Consider the following 22,109-nt stretch of genomic DNA (forward strand, 5'->3'; position numbering starts at 1 on the left):
CTCACTGCCTTTACCGTGGGCTGAAACAATTGTTTAGTCTTGGAAGAATTCCTTCTGGCACACCTTAGAAACGTAAAACTTTGTTCACTTCTTAGAATCCTCATCCTAATGGACCATGATTGTTTTCCCTGGGTTCAGGCAGCATGGTACCTGCCACACCCATGTTGTTGTTGTTGTCATTGTTGCTTTTAGTATTTTGAAACAGAGAGTGCAGCATGAGTGTCCAAGTTGGAGAGGGGTAGACAAGAGAGGGAATTCCAAGCAGGCTCCATGCTGTCAGTATAAGGCTCATGAACTGTGACATCATGACCTGAGCTGAAATCGAGAGTCAGATGCGTAATCAATTGAGCTAACCAGGTGCCCCACCACAGTCCTGTTTTCTGACTGAATGTTTATGATACCGTTCTAAGCAAACCAAAAGGGCCTTTATTTATTATTTGTTTTGAGAAAGGGTGCAAGTGACCAAGGAGGAGGGGAGAGGGAGGGGAAGGGGAAGACAGAGAGAAAGAAGGGGGGCTCAAGCCCACCTGATGATACAGGACTCAAACTCACAAACAATGAGATCATGACATGAGCTGATGTCAGATGCTTAACACACTTGAGCCACTCAGGCACTCTGTGATGATGATTACTTTTTTATTTATTTGGAGGGAGGAGGGGCAGAGAAGAGAGAGAGAGAATCCAAGGCAGGCTCCATGCTATTTCTTGCACTGTGAGATCATGGTCTGAGTCAAAATCAAGACTCGGGATGTTTAACCAACTGAGCCACCTCCACTGTGATTATTTTCAAATATATACCTCAATTATCCTCTAACACTTCAGGGGTGTTTTAGAACAGGTATTTTTCTTTTTTGCCTAAAGCCTATCCATGTGCAGGTCTTCACTCTTCCCTGTGAGGGATGTGAAGTAAAGACCCTGATGGCATGTTAATGGAGCCTAGCAACTAGTGATTTTTTTTTTTAATCGCTTTAAATTATAATATTTTTATTTTATAAGTATTCACATTTTATAGAACTCACTTTTTATACTGCAGTCTTCCTTGTCTTAGCAAAGTCAGAAAAAGTGGCATAACTAAAAAATAAAATAAATTAAAAACAAAGACTAAACATAAAACCCACACACCTTATTTTTCTAAATAAGTTTCTGCCCGATACCCACTGTTGAAATGATAGCATTTTGTTTTGTGTGATACCATCCAAACATAGGGATGTAAACTTTGGATTCTAAAATGTGACTGAAAATAGCAAGACCTTTAAGATCACATGGACATTGTACAGAGACTAAAATAAAAAAGGGAAAGAAACAGAAGTCTGGCACTTAAGATTTTTCTCAGGACAACCCCTACCCTGACCCCCTTAACCAGCAGCAGAAGCATATATAGTGCCAAATGCCCACACATTTTACCTCAATCCTAGGAGAGAGGTTCTGTTAAACCATCTTCATTTTAGAGATAAGAAAACTGAAACAGAGAGAGTAAGTAATTTGCCCAAGGTCACATAAGAAATAAGAGGAAGAGGTGGGGGGTTAAAATAAAGGCAGTGTGGCTATAAGTGTTGTGGTCATAATCACACTGTACTCTACATACTAGGGTCAGTAAGATAGTGCATGAAATAAGTCCTCTACTCAAATAGTATGTATATGGTTCAGCTAGAAAAATTACAGACCAATCACCACCTGTCTGGAATCTTTATTACTTCAGAAATAAGCATTCTATGTAATTTGAGGTGGTCAGAATAGTTACTTCTGGATTACTGTAATAAATATTTGTCAAAAACACCAATCATTTCAATAATCATACACACTTATTTCATTCATTATGAACTTCCAAAAATAACTCTTCTGTATCAAAAAACTTACAAATACCACAATAGAGTCAACTTATCGTCCATGCAGGAGAGAAGGAAAACTCTGCTGGGGCAAACTCTAATGAAGCACTTTGCCCATCATAGTTTTGATTTATACAGTTGATGAAGAAAGACTAGCTATATGCCCTCCTGAATTTTTAGTGCTTAGTCTGAGAGGAATGCAAGAAACCAAGTCTTGGGGGGGAAACTGCTTTCATAATCTTATGCAAGCCACAAACAGGTTTTTCTGATAAAAGCTTTAAAGCCTGAAGAGGTCAAGAAAGGCAAGCATGTATTCTCTTAAACATTTCAATAAATACGCAAAAAAATTTTTAGCAATTAGGAATGCCATGTTTGTATATTTTAAAATCCAACAGTTCTCATGCTTTGAATGTTTTATCCTGAGAGGAGTTTTAAGGATATTTTGCTCTATAAGGTTTAAAGGTAATACTGAAACATATATAGCTACGTATCAGGAATTCTCCACATGATTAACATTCTGGACTGTCCTAACAATGTCAAACAATGAAAAGCCAAACACAACCACTTCTACATTGTAAAGATATCACTAAGAAAGAAAGAACATTGGGAGAATGAATCACCTATATCTTTGTTTATGCTCAATGCTTTTGATAAGTTCAACAGATGAATGTGAAAACAGTAATGGTTTGTTTGTTTCCAAAGAGCCAGACCCCACTCACTGGCTCACCACCAATGACAAAAGTGCTAAGTATTCAAAGAAAGACTGAAGGTGATCCTTTGCCTCTCTTTGGTCCCTTTACCAAACCTCTATGTCACTTACGACATTACTTGTTAATATTTCTGCATTTCAAAAAATATGCAGCAAAACAAAGTTTGCTAATTTTCACTTAAATAAATTTTAAAACAGAACAGTTAAATCCTCACAACACAAACCTTAGTTTTCACATTCATTAAAACTTTTTAGAATTACTCACACTTGAGAATTGGAAATGTGTGTGCTTAGTTGGAAGAGAGCAACTGAATTTATTCTTCAGAAGAAAAAGCAGACCTGAAACATCACATCACTGTAACATCTGAAACCTGCTGACAAGTCTTATCTTCTACACATCAATGAAAGCTGCTTGTACAAACTATTTAGTGGTCACCTGCCCCTATTAAACCAGCAAGATACCCAAGGTACTGGGGAGGTCAGAAGCTGAGTCACTTCACTTCTTCCTGTTGCCTCCAGTTGCTAGAATACTGGCAACTCGCATAAATATATTTAACGTATCCATGTAGATTCTCAGCATCCTGGAAAAGAAAATTACAGCCTATTACAGATGATGTAATTTTTTTTTTTTTTACAGATGATGTAATTCTAATAACAACCATAAAAGAACTATTTCTTAATCTAGAAAAGAAAAAGCAATACTACCTGATACTACCTGTCATAGGTACGGCATATGCAATGGAAATCAAAAAAAGAATATGCCAACTAAGGAAGGCTCAGACAACAGTCAAGATGTTCTTTGGAAGATTAATCTCTGAAATGCTAAAAGGCAGCTTTAAAAATCATCATTCTACCCTCTGGTCCTCTCTTATGAGTATCATATCTTGCAAAAACTCTCTGGGAGACCATGAAATAATTAAAACAAAACTAAAGTAACACCTTCACAAAAATGTGTTAGACACAAGTCTGGCATTTTCAAATATAGTATGCCCCCTCAAGGCAACCCCCCACCACCAACCAAAGAAAACTGTTACAAATCTGTGTTATAGAAGCATTTTTTTAAAAAACCACTAAATTTTAGTTTGAAAGAAACAAAAAACAAATTACTTTGAAAAATGTGATAGACAACATGAAACTTAACAAAGTTGTTTAAATAAAATAACCTACTTTGGTGGAGAGGCCAAGAAAAGGGAAAAAAAAGTGTTATTATAAAACAATTGCACCACAAAGCTAATTAACAAAAATAGGTAAATATTTGAACTTAAATGAATACCTAAGTATTAAACTTAGTTACGATATAATCAAATGTTCTGTGGATACATAGTTTACTAAAGAGATAAAATAGACTAAAGAGCAACAGAAACTGTAAAATTTGACAAACCCATTACTGTGGGTTCAATTCAAAAGATACCATTACTGTGGGTTCAATTCAAAAGATACGCTGACATCCTAATCCCTGTACTGTAAATGTGCCCTTACTTGGAAATAGGGTCTTTGCAAATGTAATCAAGAGAGGAGAGAAGATGAGGTTAATACTGGAATGGGGTGGGCTTCCACCCAAAATGACTGGTGTCCTATAAGAGGAGACAGATATTCAGGAAGAATGCCATGTGAAGACAGAGGGAGAGACTGCAGTGATGTATCTACAAGCCCAGGAATGCTGAGGATTGCTGGCCAAAACTGGAATCTAGAAGAGAGGATGGATGACTCTCTTAGAGCCCTCAGAAGGCATCAACCCTGATGACATCTTGATTTCAGACTTCTGGCCTGCAGAACTACAAGAGTGTAAATTTCTATGGTTTGAACCATTTGGTTTGTAATATTTGTTACAACAGCCCTAGAAAACTAGTACGACCATAAAACAGACCATACACAAATGTCCTATGTGACAAGGACAAGACACTGAAGACTACTTACGAATTGATGGGATCATATTTTTGGACTCCATACGGTGGCACTATTTCTGCACGCTTGATTACTTTCTGTGTATCATACAGAAGAAACATGCTGAAAAGAACTAGTCCACCATAAATTGCCACTGAGTACAGAGTGGCACCAGCCACAGTGGTGGGTGGAAGAAACATAGATCCTAGGAGGAAAAAAAGCAAAAAAGAACTCTTTTCTAACTCGATATATGATTGACATTTCTTTAAAAAAAAGTGTAGTGTCCTGCACAGATAGGAAAAGGACTGACTATATGCACTGAGTAATTTTATGCATATCCAGCTCCAAATCCATGATACTTATTCCTGTAATGGGTCACTGGCCCACATTACAGAAAAATTCTTTTTTTTTTTTTTTTAATGTTTTTTTTTTTATTTCTAGGAGAGAGAGAGAGACAGCGTGAACAGGGGAGGGTCAGAGAGAGAGGGAGAAACAGACTGAAAAAAAAACAAAAAACTAAGAAAAAAAAAAAAACAAAGCCCGAAGAGGGGCTCGAACCCACGAACCGCGAGATCATGACCTAAGCGAAAGTCGGATGCTTAACCGACCAAGCCACCCAGGAGCCCCGAAAAATTCTTGCATCAAGAGAAATTTTCATGTTCTCCAGACCAACTTTCCTATTTTAGGTACATTTTGTAAAACCAAAAATAATAGTTTACCATGATGCTAAATAAAAACATACCGTCTAAAAGTGTTTCTCTTTTTAAACTTTTAAAAGTAACTCTTGGGCCTGGGTGGCTCAGTTAGTTGAGCGTCTGACTTCGGCTCAGGTCATGACCTCGCAGTTGACGAGTTTGAGCTTTGTGTCGGTTGGGCTCTGTGCTGACAGCTCAGAGCCTGAAGCCTGCTTCAGATTGTGTGTCTCCCTCTCTCTTTGCCCCTCCCCCCACTCATGCTGTCTCAAAAATAAACAAACATTAAAAAAAATTTTTTTTAATATTTTTTTTTAATTTCTTTCTAGGAGAGAGAAAGACAGTGTGAGCAGGGAAGAGTCAGAGAGAGGGAGTCACAGACTCTGAAATAGGCTCCAGGCTCTGAGCTGGCAGTCAGCACAGAGCCCGACGCGGGGCTCGAACCCACGAACCGCGAGATCATGACCTAAGCGAAAGTTGGACGCTTAACCGACTAAGCCACTCAGGCGCCCCTAAAAATTTTTTTAAAAATAACTCTCAATAAGTTCCCTCCATTAGGATAGGACATCAATGGTTTTAGGATACCAAGAAGTCAAAGCACAGAGGCTCACCCAGTGATGATACAAAGACGACACCCAGGCCCACTCCCAGGGGCGCTCCCATGTTCAGAAACTTCTCACTAGGTGCGCACATGGCCACAGTGGAGAGGCCTCCCACGATGCCTGCCGTGTACCATGCAGCTCTGATGAGAAGAGGCCCCCCTAATATCGTCAATGGAGCCACCACTGCACCCATCACACCTGGAGAAAGAGCAAGTAGTTAAGTATTGACTAAATAATAACCGGAAAGAAAATGCCACTTCTAACACGCCATCTGAACATCATGTACCTTACTGTTAAACAACAGGACTACAATGTCTCTCCCTTAATTAGGCGATACTATCCCCAAATTCCACACCCCAAAACTGTGGCTGTCTAAATTCAAAATCACAACACTATGCCTAGTTAAACAGTCTCAACTCAAAACCACACACATAAATTTGGAGCTTTAATAACTTTATCAAATTCTATGTTGTTCATTATCTTTATGTGAGCCTACTGGTACTGTTCATAACAACATTCGTATATGAAAGAATTGAGACAAAAATGCTTAAAATGAGTAACTCAAGGTCAAACCTGCTGCTGCCAAAAGGGAATAAAGTAAAACGAGAGAACGCATACAATGACGCTAATCTTAAGATGCAGGAACTTCAAGGATAGACACTGCTGTTTCCTTGTGTAATAGGGAAGGTTATCTCAGTTTGTAAACAGTAATTTTAGTTGTCAGATATTTATAAACAAGTTCAGAAAAATTACAGTGAAAGGCACCAATAATTTAACCAGCAAAGGTGAACAGAACTCCTTAATTAAAAAAAATAAATCTCAGATAAGGCATTATTTCAGTGCTCAGTAGAACAAGTTACCCTCTTCTTACACAGTAAATGTGCAGAGTTTAACTCAGAAATTAAAATTTCAGCAGTGTGTTCCTTCTGTGAAAGTAACATTTCTAGATCAAGTAATTAGATATTATCCCATGATAATGAACAATTAAAAATATCTTTTGCTGTAAGAAAGATACTGAATAAAAATTCCTCTATGACATTTTTTTAGGATTCCCATAAGTTTTGCCACTAACAGCAAAATTTTTAGTAAAAAAAATAAATATATATAAAATATATATATATATATATTTTTTTTTGCAGAGCCGACAAAAAACCCTTATTCTCCATCATGCTCTCCACTTTACTTGCCCCAGGTAACTCCCTGTCCCAAAATTTGGATTAAGGCACAGGTGGAGGATGAAAAAGTGTCCTTCCTCTTCATTTCCCTATACTGGTGCCAGCTCTTTGCTCCAGGTTCTTTTGACCCCACTGGCCACCAACAGCCAGGAGCAGGAGGTAGAGCTGGTACCAGCAAGCAAGAATGAGGCTGTGCCTCCCTCACCATACTTTTACAGCACTCCCCTGTGGAACCTGATCCTGCCTGGAGTCCCCAGGGTCTAGCCTGGTGGTCCTGTTTTCCATGGCCTGGCTCTCCAGTGGTCTTCTCCTGTGTGGGCTGACCTGTCAACGACAGTTTCTCCGGTGGCCTCGATGGCCATTACACGCTTCTTTGGTTTTTCCATTCTGCATGGTTAGGTTCACTGGAGGTTCTATCTCTGGACCTTTTATCACTGGGGGTCTGGCCCCTGGTGGCTTAGTCTTCCAGAGATCCTGGCCACCATGCTGTGCCAAGGTCTCATCCTAGATGCCATGGTCCTCTGAGAGATCCAAGTCTCGTGGCCTAGCTCTTTGGCAAGGCTTGTGTGTTCTAGCCCTCTGGGAGACTTATCTTCAATATCTGGGTCCTCTGAGTGTGGGCACCTGATTCTTGGCCTTTTCAGAATAGTAGCCCCTAAGTTTCAGGCCTTTGGGGGTCTGGTCCTCCAGGACATTTTGTCAGCTCTAGGGAGGTCCCTCCAAAGGTCTGTTCCCCACCGTCTGGCTCTTTGGTGAGTCTCTTCTCTAAGGCCTGGTTATCTGATGGACAGCTGTGGTCCAGCCTTCCTGTAGCATTAGCAAAACTTTTACGTTTATTTGGAGATTTTTTCAATGATACTTTCTCATAAAAATTATAAAAAGTAATAGATGTCTGCTGCTTAAGGACATATCAATCACAAAACTAACAAAGACAGCTCAACATTATTAGTGTGAACAAAAACTAGCATTCACCGAACTGCTATAGCCACTATGGAAAAGAAGTATGGAGGTTCCTTAAAAAGTTAAAACTATAACTATCATGTGAATCAGCAATCCCACTTCTGGATTTATAACCAAAGGAAGTGAAATCAGGATCTCATGCAGATGTCTGTACTCGCATGTTCACTGCAGCATTACTTAGAATCCCCAAGATGCAAAAAAAACCATATTGTCCTTCAAAGGGTGAACAGATAAAGATGATGTGGTATACATACACAATGGAGTAGTATTCAGCTGTAAAAATGGTATCTTGCCATTTCTGACAACATGAATAGACCCTGAGAACATGATACTAAGTGAACTAAGAACAAATACCATATGGTCTCACTTCTATGTGCAATATAAAATAAAGTCAAACTCAGAGAAACAGGAGTGTAGAGTGGTGGTTACCAGGGGTAACAGGGTAGGGGAAAAGGGGTGATACTGGTCAAAGGGTACAAACTTCCAGTTGTAAGAAAAATTTGGGTACCTAATGTACAACATGAAAATTACAGCTATTACTCTATCACCTACCTGAATGCTGTTAAGAGACCAGATCTTAAATGTTCTCTCACCACAAAAAAGAAATGGTATATATGGGATGGAGGTGTTAACTTATGGTATGATGGTAATCATTATGCAATACATAAATGTATCAAATCAACCAGTTGTACATCTGAAAATTTACAGTTATGTGCCAATTATATCCTGATAAAGCTGGGGGGAAAACACAATTAGAATAATTTTCCAATGATCATTTCAGTAATCCCTGCCTAGTATCAATAGACTGGATTAAGACTGTATCCACACAGTGCTAAACATCTGGATGAAAAATGAAAATGGAATGCACTGGTATGTTAAAATTAGCCAAAAGCCAACTCTGATGTCCCTTTCATTCTGTGAGGGGTTGACTTTGGGTCATCCAAGCTTTCTTCAGGTCTCATCTCAATCATTCCAGTTTTATGAAAGAGTGGACATGGGGTGCCTGGGTGGCTCAGCTGATTAAATGTCGGACTTCAGCTCAGGTCAAGATTTCATAGTTCATGTGTTTGAGCCCCACATCAGGGTTTCTGTTATCAGCACTGAGTTCGTTCCAGATCCTTTCTCTCTCCCTCTCTCTCTAGCCCTCCCCTGCTCATGTGCTGTCAAAATAAATAAACTTAAAAAAAAAAAAAAAAGTAGATAGAGGGCTAGACTTGAAGAAATAAAACACTTTTTGGCATGTGGACCTCAAATAGCTTCAACTTCCTCATCCACAAAACAGAAATACTAATGCCTTCCTGCACAGCTTAAAATACATAAATATGTATCAAGTATAAAACAAAAATTGGCATTCATGTTGTGTAGGGAAGGTTTAACATGGAAGGCCTAAGGTTATCTTCATGTAGACTTGTATGCAGGGCTGATCCTTGGCTGATATTTAAGAATTTGGCACTTGAAGCATTCTCTGACAGGGTTAGACTACTTGTGCAAACAATGAGTTATGCTGAAAGTCTGTTTTCCTTCTGGAAATTTGTATTTTGGTAGTTGTTAGGAGGGTGCCTACATGATTAGCCCTTAATAAAGCCCATGGGCACCAAGTCTCTAATGTGCTTCCCTGGGCAGAAATACTGCACGTTACTGCACTTTACACATCCTTGCTGTGTCCCCTCAAAGGAAGGAGGGAGCACTGAAAACCTATGGATGGCTTTCTCCAGATTCTGTCATGTGTTCTTTTGTTGTCTTTAGCTCTGAGTACAACTTATGCTGAGTCCTATGACTCCTAAAAAAAATACTGAATAAATGGGTAGTCTTGGAGGCCCCCTCCAACACATAAAATACCTCATTCATGTAATTTATATACTACAATAATATCAGATTAAAAGTTTTTCTAAGCAACCCAGATAGAAAGCCCTTAATTTTAAGCTCAAATTGAAACTACATGACTATTTTAATTCAAAAAGTCATTAAGTATCTATCATTTACCAGAGATAAAAACACTGAATCTGTTTTCTCAAGGAACTCAAGTGTCTAAAATCGGAAACGTGTGCAAAACTCCATTCACTGGACAAGATACCACAATCCAGAGAATTATAAATGTAATGTAAATACTAAACTCAGAGGAGTTTTAATGAAAGGATACACACTTCATACTTCAAAAAACCCAAAAAGCTCTGTATACTATTGTGATATGCAGTTGTCCCAAAGCTGAGTAAGCCTTAAATATTTACAGATAGCACTCAAGAGACAATAAAGTTTATAGAAGTAGATGTATTATATTTTAGATAAAAATATTTTTAAAGCAGCTTATTAGTACTAGAAGATAATGGACTATCTCCCTCAATCACAAGGGATTTAACTTATAAAACTCCATAGAGATTATCAATGGTTGAATAACCTCAGACCTAATGGAAGAGAGTTGAAAACCAAAGCGAAGCTATGCTGTCTTATGTTTACCAAAATAAAAACAGCACATAAGAATACAAATGACATAGTTTGGACCAGAAATTTGTCATACTGGGTCCCAAAAATCCAATTTCCACTTACTAACCCATGTTAGAAACATTTCAGAGCCTGTTTCCATGGAAGTTTCAAGGAAATGCTCATAAAATTTGTCTTAAGTGAATAAAAAAATAAAAGCAGAACCAGATCCATTAAAGGAGAACGGACCGTTGCCAGAGGAGAGGCTGCAGGAAGGGCAAAATGGATGAAAGTGAGTGGGAGATACCGGCTTCCAGTTACCGAGTAAGTCACAGGAGTAAAAGGCACAGCAAGGGAATATAGTCAGTGACACTGTAATAGTGCTGAATGATGACAGATGGTAGCTACACTGTGGGGAGTATAGCATAATGTACAGAGAACTGGAATCATCATGTTGTACACCTGCAACTACTATAACATTGTTTAATGTCTATACTTAAAAAAACATATAGAAAAAATAAAATTTGCATTGGTTTGCAGTAGAGAACATGTATCTAAGAAGCACTTTAAAGACGATCTAGTTCATTCTTTAGTCAACCCAAAGATACGGAAAACACTTTATCTAAACTTTAAAATATCTGTGTCTCCATAATGGAGGGAGAGGTCAGAACATACCTAAAAGGATATGAAACCTGTCCTGCAATACCAGGGGGTGGACAGTCTTTGCCCTGTTCACAGTAACTCTGTGCTCAGACCTATCTAAATAATGACCCAGGGGCGCCTGGGTGGCTTAGTCGGTTAAGCGTCCGACTTTCGCTTAGGTCATGATCTCGCGGTTCGTGGGTTCGAGCCCCGCGTCGGGCTCTGTGCTGACTGCCAGCTCAGAGCCTGGAGCCTGTTTCAGTCTGTGACTCCCTCTCTCTCTGACCCTCCCCTGCTCACGCTGTCTCTCTCTCTCTCCTAGAAATAAATAAAAAACATTAAAAAAAATAAATAAATAAATAAATAAATAAATAATGACCCAGTTAACCGCATCAGAGACAAAGTGCATTTCCGAAGATCTTTTTTACTGTTTTCTTTCTTCCAATGCTCCATTACAAAATCCTGTATTCCTATTCTTTCTTGTGACTTACCTCGCCTTTCCTTCTCCAACCTCATTTTAAAATTTTTCTCAAGATACGCAAGAACAATTCTCAAGTAATATGTATCAGGTTTGAAACGCTTCCAGTATTAGACAAAATACATAAGGATATCTCTACATAGATTAGACTGTCACAGGAGGTCAAGCGTAATATTGGGGATTTCCATGATCTTAGTTATCTGAATCATAACTTTTCAAAGTAGAGATCTGGCAATAATATCACCAGTATTAAGTACAAAAAACTGTTAAGTATTTTCTAAACATGAGTCTTTATTAAATTATGCACAAGTCATTCACAATTATAAAGAACCACCAAAAAGATAGTGAAGGTTGTTTAATAAAAATTTAAAACTGGAACATACCAGAATGTAGTAACCAAGCAAGATGCTTTGGGCCTGGGCTCTGGTCATATGGTATTGATTGTACCAGCATTCCAGCTCCGATCATGGCTGCAAGGGTTGCACCAATTGTCTGAAATACACATATTAAGAAAAACCAATCCTTATATACAAGAACAAAGGAAAAACCCTTAAGTTCCAAGTTAAGCTAGTCCCTCCAATAAACTTTGTTTAAAAAGATTAAGGATAGGGGCACCTGGGTGGCTTAATCGGTTAAGCATCCAACTTCAGCTCACGTCATAATCTCAGTTTGTGGATTTGAGCCCCATGTAGGGCTCTGTGCTGACAGCTCAGAGCCTGGAGCTTGCTTCAGATTCTGTGTCTCCCTCTCTCTCTGCTCTCCCCCACTTGCACTGTCACTCTCAAAAATAAATGAACATTAAAAAATTAAAAAAAAAAAAAAAAAAGTTTAAGGATAATGAACCGATCCTAGGAGGAGACAAGAGTGCCCCCTACTGTCACACAAAGTTTTGCAGATACCTCCAAGTGAGTACACTGAGCTTTGATTGATACCATCATCTTTTAGAACTTTTATTCTTCCTAGACAGAGGCCTAACAAAACCTATTTATGAATCCTTTAGAAAGTACAGTGAAAACATCACAGATTTGGAAATCTGTATGATATGAACTGTCCCATCCCCAGTTCCCTTCCAGTCTCAAACTCATAGCTCACATTCTCATAATCCTTTATTTCAGAACTTTAAAAGCCCAGCTGGTATGCTTGCTTCTTGTCTCTTCCATTTGAGTTCTTAGAACTCATATTTTCTGCTGTTCCAGTACCTGAAATTGCCTCTGACTGCTCATGCATTTTCCTCATGTAGCAACCAAAACCTGTCTGATTGTGTCTTCTTCACATCTAGACCTCAAATACTTGAAGTCCACTCTGATGTTTTCTTTTTAACGTTTGAGAGAGAGAGAGAGAGAGAGCGAGTGAGCACGAGCACTCTGGTACTATTGTGAAGCCGGTTTTAATGACTACCTTTTTCCTTTTGCTCAAGCTGTTCTGTAAACCTAGACTACCTTTGTTCTCTCCTAAATAAAAAATGGTAGCCTCCAACAGTTCTGATGAAATCAATGTGTCTTTCATGGAACTTCCCTACTAGTCCAAGACAAAAACAGTCTTTCAACTGATTTTACACTTTGTCTACTTTTCCTTGCACATCCTTTACCACTTACTCAAGATCATCTCTTCAACCAGACATTAGAAAAATAGCTACCACTTTTGAAATGATTTTTTCTTTTTTTGTATCCAGCAAAACAAGTGCTCAAGAAACACTCACTGAATGTTGTGTAAAACCCAACAGAGGGTCAGAAAAGTTCAAAATGTTAGCGATAAATATTTTCTGACTTTTAAGATGGCTTTGCATTTGACCCATCTTTTTTTCTTTTTTCAACAAAATACAAGCTGTTTGATATCTGCCGCTAGGTAAGTAGGATATTCCTGTATGTTTGGTTTTCAATCCCTTTGCCAGAATTTAAATACATACTCAAAAAAGAATGATAGCTGATTTACCTCAGAATGTACTTCCTACTTTGTCTCAGCTGCACTATTAATTCACAGATTTGAACAACTTGTCAATATAGTAAGGGATTCTTTCCATTTAATCCACCCCACTCCATCAACATTTTTTGCCTAATCTTTTGGTATTTAGTGGAAATGGAAAACAAAAATAAGTTGACTTACCACCCAAGAGCCTCTCATCATGAAGTTCATGAGCACAGGAGTTCTGCTCAGTGCCAGGGCGGATAAAGCTGTTAAACCAATACTTCCTGCTAAGTACATATAGGTAGAATGAATTCTATCTTTCACATACTGAGGCCAAATTCTGTAAGAAACACAACATGGTTTTATTTATAGAAACATGGATATAAATTTTGGTTCAATCACTTATTTGCTGGGACACTTTAGGAAATATCAATTTACTGCTCTAATCTTTTTTTTAATAGTTTATTGTCAAGTTGGTTTCCATAACACCCAGTGCTCATCCCCACAAGTGCCCTCCTCCATGCCCATCACCCTCCTTCCCCTCCCCCTACCCCATCAGTCCTCAGTTTGTACTCAGCATTCAAGAGTCTCTCATGGTTTGCCTCCCTCCCTCTCCCCCACTATTCCCCCCACCCCCTACAGTCCTCCGTTAAGTTCCTAATCTTCCTATATGTGCAAACATATGGATCTGTCCTTCTCTGCCTTATTTCACTCAGCATTAACACCCTCAAGTTCCATCCATGTTGCTACACATGGCCAGATTTCATTCTTTCTCATTGCCATATAGTATTCCATCGTATAGATAAACCACATCTTTTTGATCCATTCGTCTGTTGATGGACACTTAGGCTGTTTCCATGTTGTGACTATTGTTGAGTGCTGCAATGAACATTGGGGTACATGTGCCCCCTGCATCAGCACTCCTGTATCCCATGGGTAAACTCCTAGCAGTGCTATTGCTGGGTCATAGGGGAGTTCTATTGTTAATTTTTTGAGGAACCTCCACACTGTTTTCCAGAGGGGCTGCACCAGTTTACATTCCCACCAACAGTGTAGGAGGGTGCCCGTTTCTCCACATCCTCACCAGCCTCTAGAGTCCTCTGATTTGCTCATTTTAGCCACTCTGACCAGCGTGAGGTGGTACCTCAGTGTGATTTTGATGTGTATTTTCCTGATGAGGAAGGATGCTGAGCATCCTTTCATGTGTCTGTTTGCCATCTGGATGTCCTCTTTGGAGAAGGGTCTGTTTGTATCTTCTGCCCATTTCTTTACTGGGTTGTTCGTTTTTCGGGTGTGGAGTTTGGTGAGTTCCTTATAGATTTTGGATACTAGCCCTTTATCTGATATGTCATTTGCAACTATCTTTTCCCATTCCATCGGTTGCCTGTTTTATGGATTGTTGCCTTTGCTGTGCAGAATTTACTGCTCTAATCTTATTCACTTCATTTATCATGGAAATAATGATGCATAAATTAGAGCTATCATGAAAATTAAGTGATATAAAACATAAGAACTTTGGGGCCCGGGTGGCTCAGACTTTTGATTTTGGCTAAGGTCACGATTCGTGAGATGGAGCCCCACTTCGGCCTCTGTGCTGGAATTCTCTCTCCCTCTCTTTCAGACCTTTCCCAACTTGGACTCTCATCATCTCTCAAAATAAATAGCTTAAGAAACATAAAACATAAGCACTTGGCACACAAAGAAACACAAAATCTCCTTGCCTAAACACACATAACCTTGGCAAAAGATTTTGACTGAAGTCTGAACAGATCCCAAAAGATTTTATTTTTATTCATTTCATTCACAGTTGGAAGATCAGATATAAAACATTCCAAAAGTGGCAAAAGAGAAGGATGAAAACCAAATTGGAACCTCTAAGATTAGAATGTTTGGGAACAATTTACTTACACAGCCTTTTCAATAGCTCCAATCTCATTAGACATTCCCAAGCCATAGTAGCACAACGCTCCAAGACCAACAGCAGCCCCTCCAGCAATAAACCATCTTCCCATCTGATCAACTGCAGAGCACAGAAGGTACTGCACATTAATAGTCATATCTTGACTAAATTAAACTGTGGGATTGTAAGCCCTTTCTAATATTTATAGGAGGAAAATCAAACTATATACCATACTCCTTTGTAACAACCATAATTAGAACATATGGAGGCATAGAAATGGCCTTAAAATTAGGGGACCAGTGAAAAAGGACAATGCTAAAACCTACATGTAATAATACAAAAAGATCAGATTGACTGGCCTTTAATTTCACTCCAATGAACTTTAAGGAGGCAGTATACCTGTGGATATGGGAATACTTCTGTAATGCATAGTATTTTACTCATAAGAATCTGGGGTATGTTCTCAAGATATTCTTAGAAAGATGAAAAAGAAACGTTAAGAGGCCTGGGTGGCTCAGTCGGTTGAGCGTCCGACTTTGGCTCAGGTCATGATCTCACAGTTTGTGGGTTCGAGCCCTGAGTCGGGCTCTGTGCTGACAGCTAGCTCAGAGCCTGGAGCCTGCTTCAGATTCTGTGTCTCCCTCTTTCCCTGGCCCTCCTCTGCTCACGCTGTCTCAGAAATAAATTTTTTAAAAATTAAAAAAAAAAAATGTTAATAGTCATACCACACTGTGTCTAAAGTGCTATTCACAAGGATGATGTGTAACAGAGAAAGAAAAAGGAACCAAAAAATGTAATCAGTGTTTATGCAGCAGAATCAAGGGAGAGGGTGCTCTAAAGTAAGAGCAAGAGAAATAAACAGCTTATCATAATTGGCTGAAGGTACTCATAAAGAGCATCTCACCGCCTTAAGTATAAATTCATTAAGAATATTTTTACTATGCTGTAGCTGTAGGATTCATATAATTTGATTTTCATGACAAACTTACTCATCAGAAAGAAATGCCCTAAAGACACTGATTACAGCTCTTTCCCATTATAATATATTGACATTTTGTAAAGTTGTTAATAAGCAAGAATATTCTTTGACTATATGTCGGTAGATTAACAATGTGGTTAAACTTGCAAAGCTGAAATCCAAACTGACTGTTAGGTTTGGTTTCTAGGGAGGCCATATATGAATAATCAATTAAGAGGACTCTTCTTGAACATCTAGGCTTTTATTAGTATCTGGTTTAGTGATTTTCTCGACTTGAAACATACACAAATATAATATACTTGAATGAAGATTCTATGCAACTTCAAATGAACTTCCTTAACAGATTATATATTTTTGTACCATAGCATATTAACTATCAATCCTTTTTAAAAAATGTTTAAGGTAACATTTTCTCTAGAAGAAATATGAATAGAAACCAATGGACTCAGTGTGAAATATTAATCTTTTTTGGGTCATAAGATCCTGAACAATAACTGATTGCCTTTCTTCCCAGAAAATGCTCATACACATAAATCTGTATATATGTTTAAGAGGCTGTTCGTGGACTTAAAAATGTATTCTCATACTCCAGTTCAAAAACTAGACTACTGCCTACTTTTGAATATTTTTTCCATTGATGGTTCCAGTGCTGCCTCCTTAAGTTCTTGGCCAGTTTTCCCACGCCGGATCCCAACTCTGGTCTTGGTGGCATATTCCTGATATACACGAAAAAAAGACACACAGTAGAAACACACCAAAACAGAATGTTACCAAATAAAATAAAATGAAATCTCACTGCATTAGAAAATTCCATACTAATTTGGTACTTTCTATGTATGTACTTTCAGTATAAAGGTATGTTAGCCAATCTATAAAATTAAATGCAATAGACCCTACCTGTGGTCTATCTTTGAAGCAATCCATGTCTTAGTTTACAACTTTAGTTTTAAAGTTTCAGAATAATTGTTTATTTCATAAACTACAGATATGTATCTCTAGAATTATATTTCAAGCACTAACTTTAAAAAAATTTGCATTCAATATGTATTAGCTGCATTTTTTAAAATCTGGGGAATGAGGCTCAAGAAAGTTACCTTTGCTGAACACAAAACCAAAGGGAGGGATGACTGCTACCTCTATTTTAGCTCTTTTCAACAGGGACAGTTAAGAGGAAAACAGCTGTCTCTTTTAGGTTGTATATGTTTCCTTATCTACCTCACATTTCAAAATATATACTTCTAATTTGAATGATGAAGGATAAATCTATTATAAAAGGACTCTAACCTAAAGGATTTTACCACTCTCTAATCAAAAGCTGAAATGACATTTTTAGTAACATTTTTAGCTACTACTGGCCAACTAGTAATACTCCTGGGCTCTTCAGCTTTTAACTACAGCCTCCACAATCTCTTGTGCCATAGAGCTTTCAATCTTTCACAAATCACTCTAAATTCTCTAAATGAAACTTCAAAAGCTGTAAGAGAAAATTCTAAGAGGTCTTTCACACATGGTAAGGAGTAACAAAACGGTACAAAACTAATGGGGAGAAAGAGTTGATTTGGGGCATTATCAGGGCTAACTGTTTCAGTGCATCACTAATGGTAGATGAACTTCATACTGTCAAAAAAAAAAAAAAAAAAGGTCCTAGGGCACAAAGAGATACAACATAAAAGCATTCAGATTATCTTTACCCTGCTGGGTGTTAAGAGCCATTGATGCTTCGCGATGGAATTCTTCACAACAGGGGAGGCCTTGGTGAAAGCTGGTTGGAAAACTCTGGAAGGTAGTGTCCGGAGACACACAAGTCGTGCGGCCAGCATGGTGGTGCACCAGGTTTACCAAGCAGATTGGAAATGCTAGTTAGACACAGACAAAAGAGAACCCATTAGCTAAGTGAGGGAATAACATAGAAGTACTGAAATATGAAAGGGCCAATCATATTTTAGGAGAAAAATGGAATCATGACCGCTTTAAATGGTAATGATGAATTCTCTGCGTATTCTTTGTTATTTCAAGAAATCTATCCCAGAGAATCCGGTATGGGATGGATCACCAAAAGAGAATTAAATCCCAGTTTGAATAGGGTGTAAGACTGTATAAGTTATGTATCTAACGCAAAGTGAATGTTAATTTCTTAACACGATTACAGGATGTGTGATGGCTTTTATGGATGTGGTTTTAAGATTTATACCAGCATTCAATGGGAAAATTTATAGCAAAGCTGTACAAGTTCTGAGCAAAAGAAAAATGTCATCCAAGGAAGAGATGAATTAACTCTTCAAGGTTATACTGCACTGTAAGGCATCAAGACGTCAACAGTAATGACTCATAAATTTTTGGTGAACACGCCAAACATTACTTCAAAATGTGATAAAAATATTCAAGGTACTGAAACCACCTGGGATGTATCTTAAAACGTAGATCCTGGGTCTTAACTCTGGTCCTAATACTCAATCTCCAAGAATGGGACCCAGCTTTGCCACTGAATCTGTAAGGGGGTGTGCAACACCGGGAAAATACCGAGTCCTTCTAGTACTTTCACGTCGTTACATCATCTCAGTATGTTGTTGCTGTTTCCCTCAGTCATCGGCACAGGGTCTGGGAAAGAGTCCCAGCCGAGTGGCCACCACGTCGCGTCACAGAACAACGTTAAAATCCTGCTTCTGCCACAAGCTAGAAACGGCCTCAAAACAGTTTGCCCTGAGAGACTCCTGTGACTTAACTATAGATAAGGTATCACCGACCCAACCCTAAACGCTTCCGTAAGTGTTGATGCCCTCGAGCGCCTGGTCCCGAGAAAGTTCACCCAAGCTCTCTAGACGAAATTCGGTTTGGAACTCGGCAGCAAGCCTGCAGTCTCCCAGAGTCAACGCACAACCCTTAAAGCGCCCCCTTATCTGAGAGAGCGGTGTCCGTGCGGCTCGGCCGCAGGGTGATTCAGCACCGCGCGGCCCAGGCAGCAGAGGCCAGCGGGGGCGAGGCCCTGCAGCCGTCAGCCCCGTTCACCCACAGAACGGGGACTCCAACGCGCCGCCAGGCTGTGACGCAGCCAGCGCCGCCGACGCCGCCTTCAGCTCTCCTCGGATGCACCCAGACGCCCCGCCAGGCTGGCCGTCATTACAGTGGATCTGCGCTGCCACAGTTGGCCCGGAGTAGCCATACCTCAGTCCCCGGTCACCTCAACCGCGCAGTTACCCTTCCGGGCCGGCGAAACGCAAACGCGCACACCTCCCTCGCCTCTCGCCCGCTCCTTACTGTCTGTGCGCGCGCACTCTCCCCTACTTCCTGCGTGACGCAACATCCGGAGACGCGCCAAACACTAGGGGCACCCAATCACGAGCGGATCCCTGACGGAAGGGCGGGCACGGTACGGAGGAGGGGTTCCGAGCTAGAGGGGCGGGGCCAGTAGAGAATTGTTGGGGGCGTCACAGTCAGCGTCCATTTTGGGTGTGGGCAGCGAAGTCGTTTTGCTTGTTAGCTGTGGACGGCGGAGCTAGTCTTCTTATTTGTCTCAACACTTTCCTTAGTGATAGTTACAAAAGTTACGTAAAAATTGAAAAAGAATTGTGTGAGAATTAAAAATTGTTCCGTCGCCCCTTTCTTTCCTCATGTCGCTTTTCTTTCGCCTTCTCAAGAATGTGTCTCGAGATGAATACCGTACCAAACGTGGTAGTTACAAAGGGGAGCAAATCGGTTTCTTGGATCTGACACCTAAAATTGGCTCCTGAATCTAGGAGAGGGTATAAATCATCCAAGGTCACCGGGCTAGATTTCCGCAGGTTTTTTTCCTACCTCTGCTCTGTGACCTCCCCACGGCACATTTTCAAGCGCAGTGTATACCTACGTGTAGAACAGGGCTAATAATAGCCTCCATCTCTTACCTTGTCCTGAGGACTGTTAAACTGTGTTCATTACTCGTAATTTGTGAAGTGAAAAGCCATTTCTCCGCTACACGACAGAGGTTTTGTTTTTCTTTCACTTCCTTTTATCCATTACACAAATATTTGCTGAGGCTCACTTTGTACCAAGCACTGAACAAGGGATATTTACAAATGAGCAAAACACAACTAATACTGTTATTTGGGCAAAACAAAGTCCTTGCCCTTAAGGCATTTACTTCCTGGTGGCGACAAAAAAATAGAGAAAATGTTTGGTGGTAGGTACTATGGAGAAAAATGAAGCCTTGGAGGGGTGCTATTTTAGGTAAAAATGATTAACAACGTGTAAAATTCATGAGCCTTATATTCTAAGCCATTGTTAATTGTGATTTATGATAATCCACTAACCATGTGAATCTTGACAAACAAAGGTTTACATTTTATGTGGTTAATAAAATGGTTTGGCAGCACACAATTTTTCTTCACTCTGGAAATGGCAGGAAAATACTGTAGAGAAATCTGTCACGATAGTGAACGGGTCAAGCAAGATCAATTTAATCTTTAGATCTTCACCCAATTTGATTAGCTAGCAAATGGATTCTTTGTTTAGCTCCCTTAGTACGTATTTTTTCTCCCAACAAGCTTCTGTTATCAGCAAAGGGAAAGGATTCATAGCACGGTACCTGAATAAACAACATGCCTTTTTAAGTGATTTATAAGATTCTTATTAATGAAAGCTTGTGATCTGCGAAGGAAATAAATTTCTGATTGCATATTCTGTCCACTATGGGACTTGCATTGTTTCCAGAGGTGTCAAATGTTTTGAAAAAAGAGAGTTAATTGGTCACATCATTGGAAAGATATGCTCAGTGTAGGGTAGGGAGAGATTTCATTGACTGGAAACTAATTAGGAATTTATTGCAATTCTTTAAGCAAAAGGTGTTGAAGGCTGGGATTAAGATAGTAGAGGGACAGAGAAGGGGTTTATGACAGAGATATATGACTAAGGAGGAATTTACAGGATTTAATGACAGATTGAATATAGCTGATAAAGATGAGGGAGGCACCCAGGTTAATGCCAGTGTTCTGAATTGAGTGAAACTGGGTGGATAATTACACCATTAATTTAGAGGTAGGATACAGAAAGAGTTACAGATGTGGAGGAAGTAGGTAAATAAAAGTCAGTATTGAGACAGGGAAACTGAAGGACTCCATGAAAGTCTGTTTTTTGCTCCTTCCCCTGCTTCTGGTCTTGCTAGAACCTGCACCCTTACCTCACATGCCTCATAATGTCCTTCTTGTAAGGGACAAAGAGTTAATAATTTCTTTAGAATAGATAATATCTAAGGAAGGATCAGGTCAGAGTGAATGGAAAAAGCACATTCCAAACCACTGGCACTAGACACCTAGATGCCAAGGCCCCCTGGCTCCAAGGAATAAATCTTGGGCCTTTTTCTTTGTTCTAACCAGTTCCTGGATGCCTGAGGGGACATGTATGCCAGACCATCATCCTCAGTGAAAACTCCAAGACCTGGAACAAAGACGAGACTCATGTTCCTTTCCTTTCGGAGTCTCTTAGACACTCCATCTATATCTGCTCTCTATATCTTCCCTAAACACTGCTCTCACTTCCTGCTGGCTCACATTTTATTTCCATCCTATACAAAGCCAAGGATCCTCTTGGCTGGTTCTGCAGGACCCCCTCTCCCTCTGGGTCCCTGGACCTGACCTGCTGGCATCAGTATGAAGTGTTAAATTGTAAGTGCTCTGCTTCTAAGGCCTTGGAGCATAGGACAGAAAAACAAAAAGACATGAATCATGACTCCTAATGCTGTATGTCCACCACAATGTTTATTAAAGGCTGATGACTGGTTCTTTATCTGCCTGCTCACTAAGTGAAAAGTGCTGGGTTATAGATGAGCGAAATCAGCGCCAAGGACTAAAGAACATTATTTTATTTCTGTTTAGTTAAAATAAATTCCCCTGCCTTGCCTCACTAAACTTTTCCATCAGAAGATATGGGATTGATGGGGCGCCTGGGTGGCTTAGTCGGTTAAGCGT

At 39.6% G+C, this 22,109-nt stretch overlaps 1 protein-coding gene across 2 annotated transcripts; it reads right to left on the reverse strand.

Moving 5' to 3' along the window:
- Positions 1-1,672: 1,672 nt before the first annotated feature.
- GHITM (growth hormone inducible transmembrane protein) lies at positions 1,673-19,445 on the reverse strand. 2 transcript variants are annotated; one of them, XM_039218062.1, is made up of 9 exons: positions 19,333-19,445; positions 17,862-18,026; positions 16,787-16,886; positions 15,200-15,311; positions 13,490-13,631; positions 11,770-11,878; positions 5,723-5,911; positions 4,453-4,624; positions 1,673-3,116 (listed from the first exon to the last, which is right to left on the reverse strand). In XM_039218062.1, the coding sequence occupies exons 2-9, from the start codon at positions 17,988-17,990 to the stop codon at positions 3,032-3,034; spliced, it is 1,038 nt and encodes a 345-aa protein (XP_039073993.1). In that variant the 5' UTR covers positions 17,991-18,026; positions 19,333-19,445; the 3' UTR covers positions 1,673-3,031. The 2 variants fall into 2 exon arrangements, with proteins under 2 accessions (XP_039073993.1, XP_039073994.1); XM_039218063.1 differs by lacking the exon at positions 19,333-19,445 and adding an exon at positions 18,915-19,280.
- Between the last annotated feature and the right edge of the window lie 2,664 nt (positions 19,446-22,109).

This window comes from Hyaena hyaena, unplaced genomic scaffold (genome assembly GCF_003009895.1).
Source record: "Hyaena hyaena isolate Hyena2069 unplaced genomic scaffold, ASM300989v1 scaffold_734, whole genome shotgun sequence".
Lineage (NCBI taxonomy): Eukaryota > Metazoa > Chordata > Mammalia > Carnivora > Hyaenidae > Hyaena > Hyaena hyaena.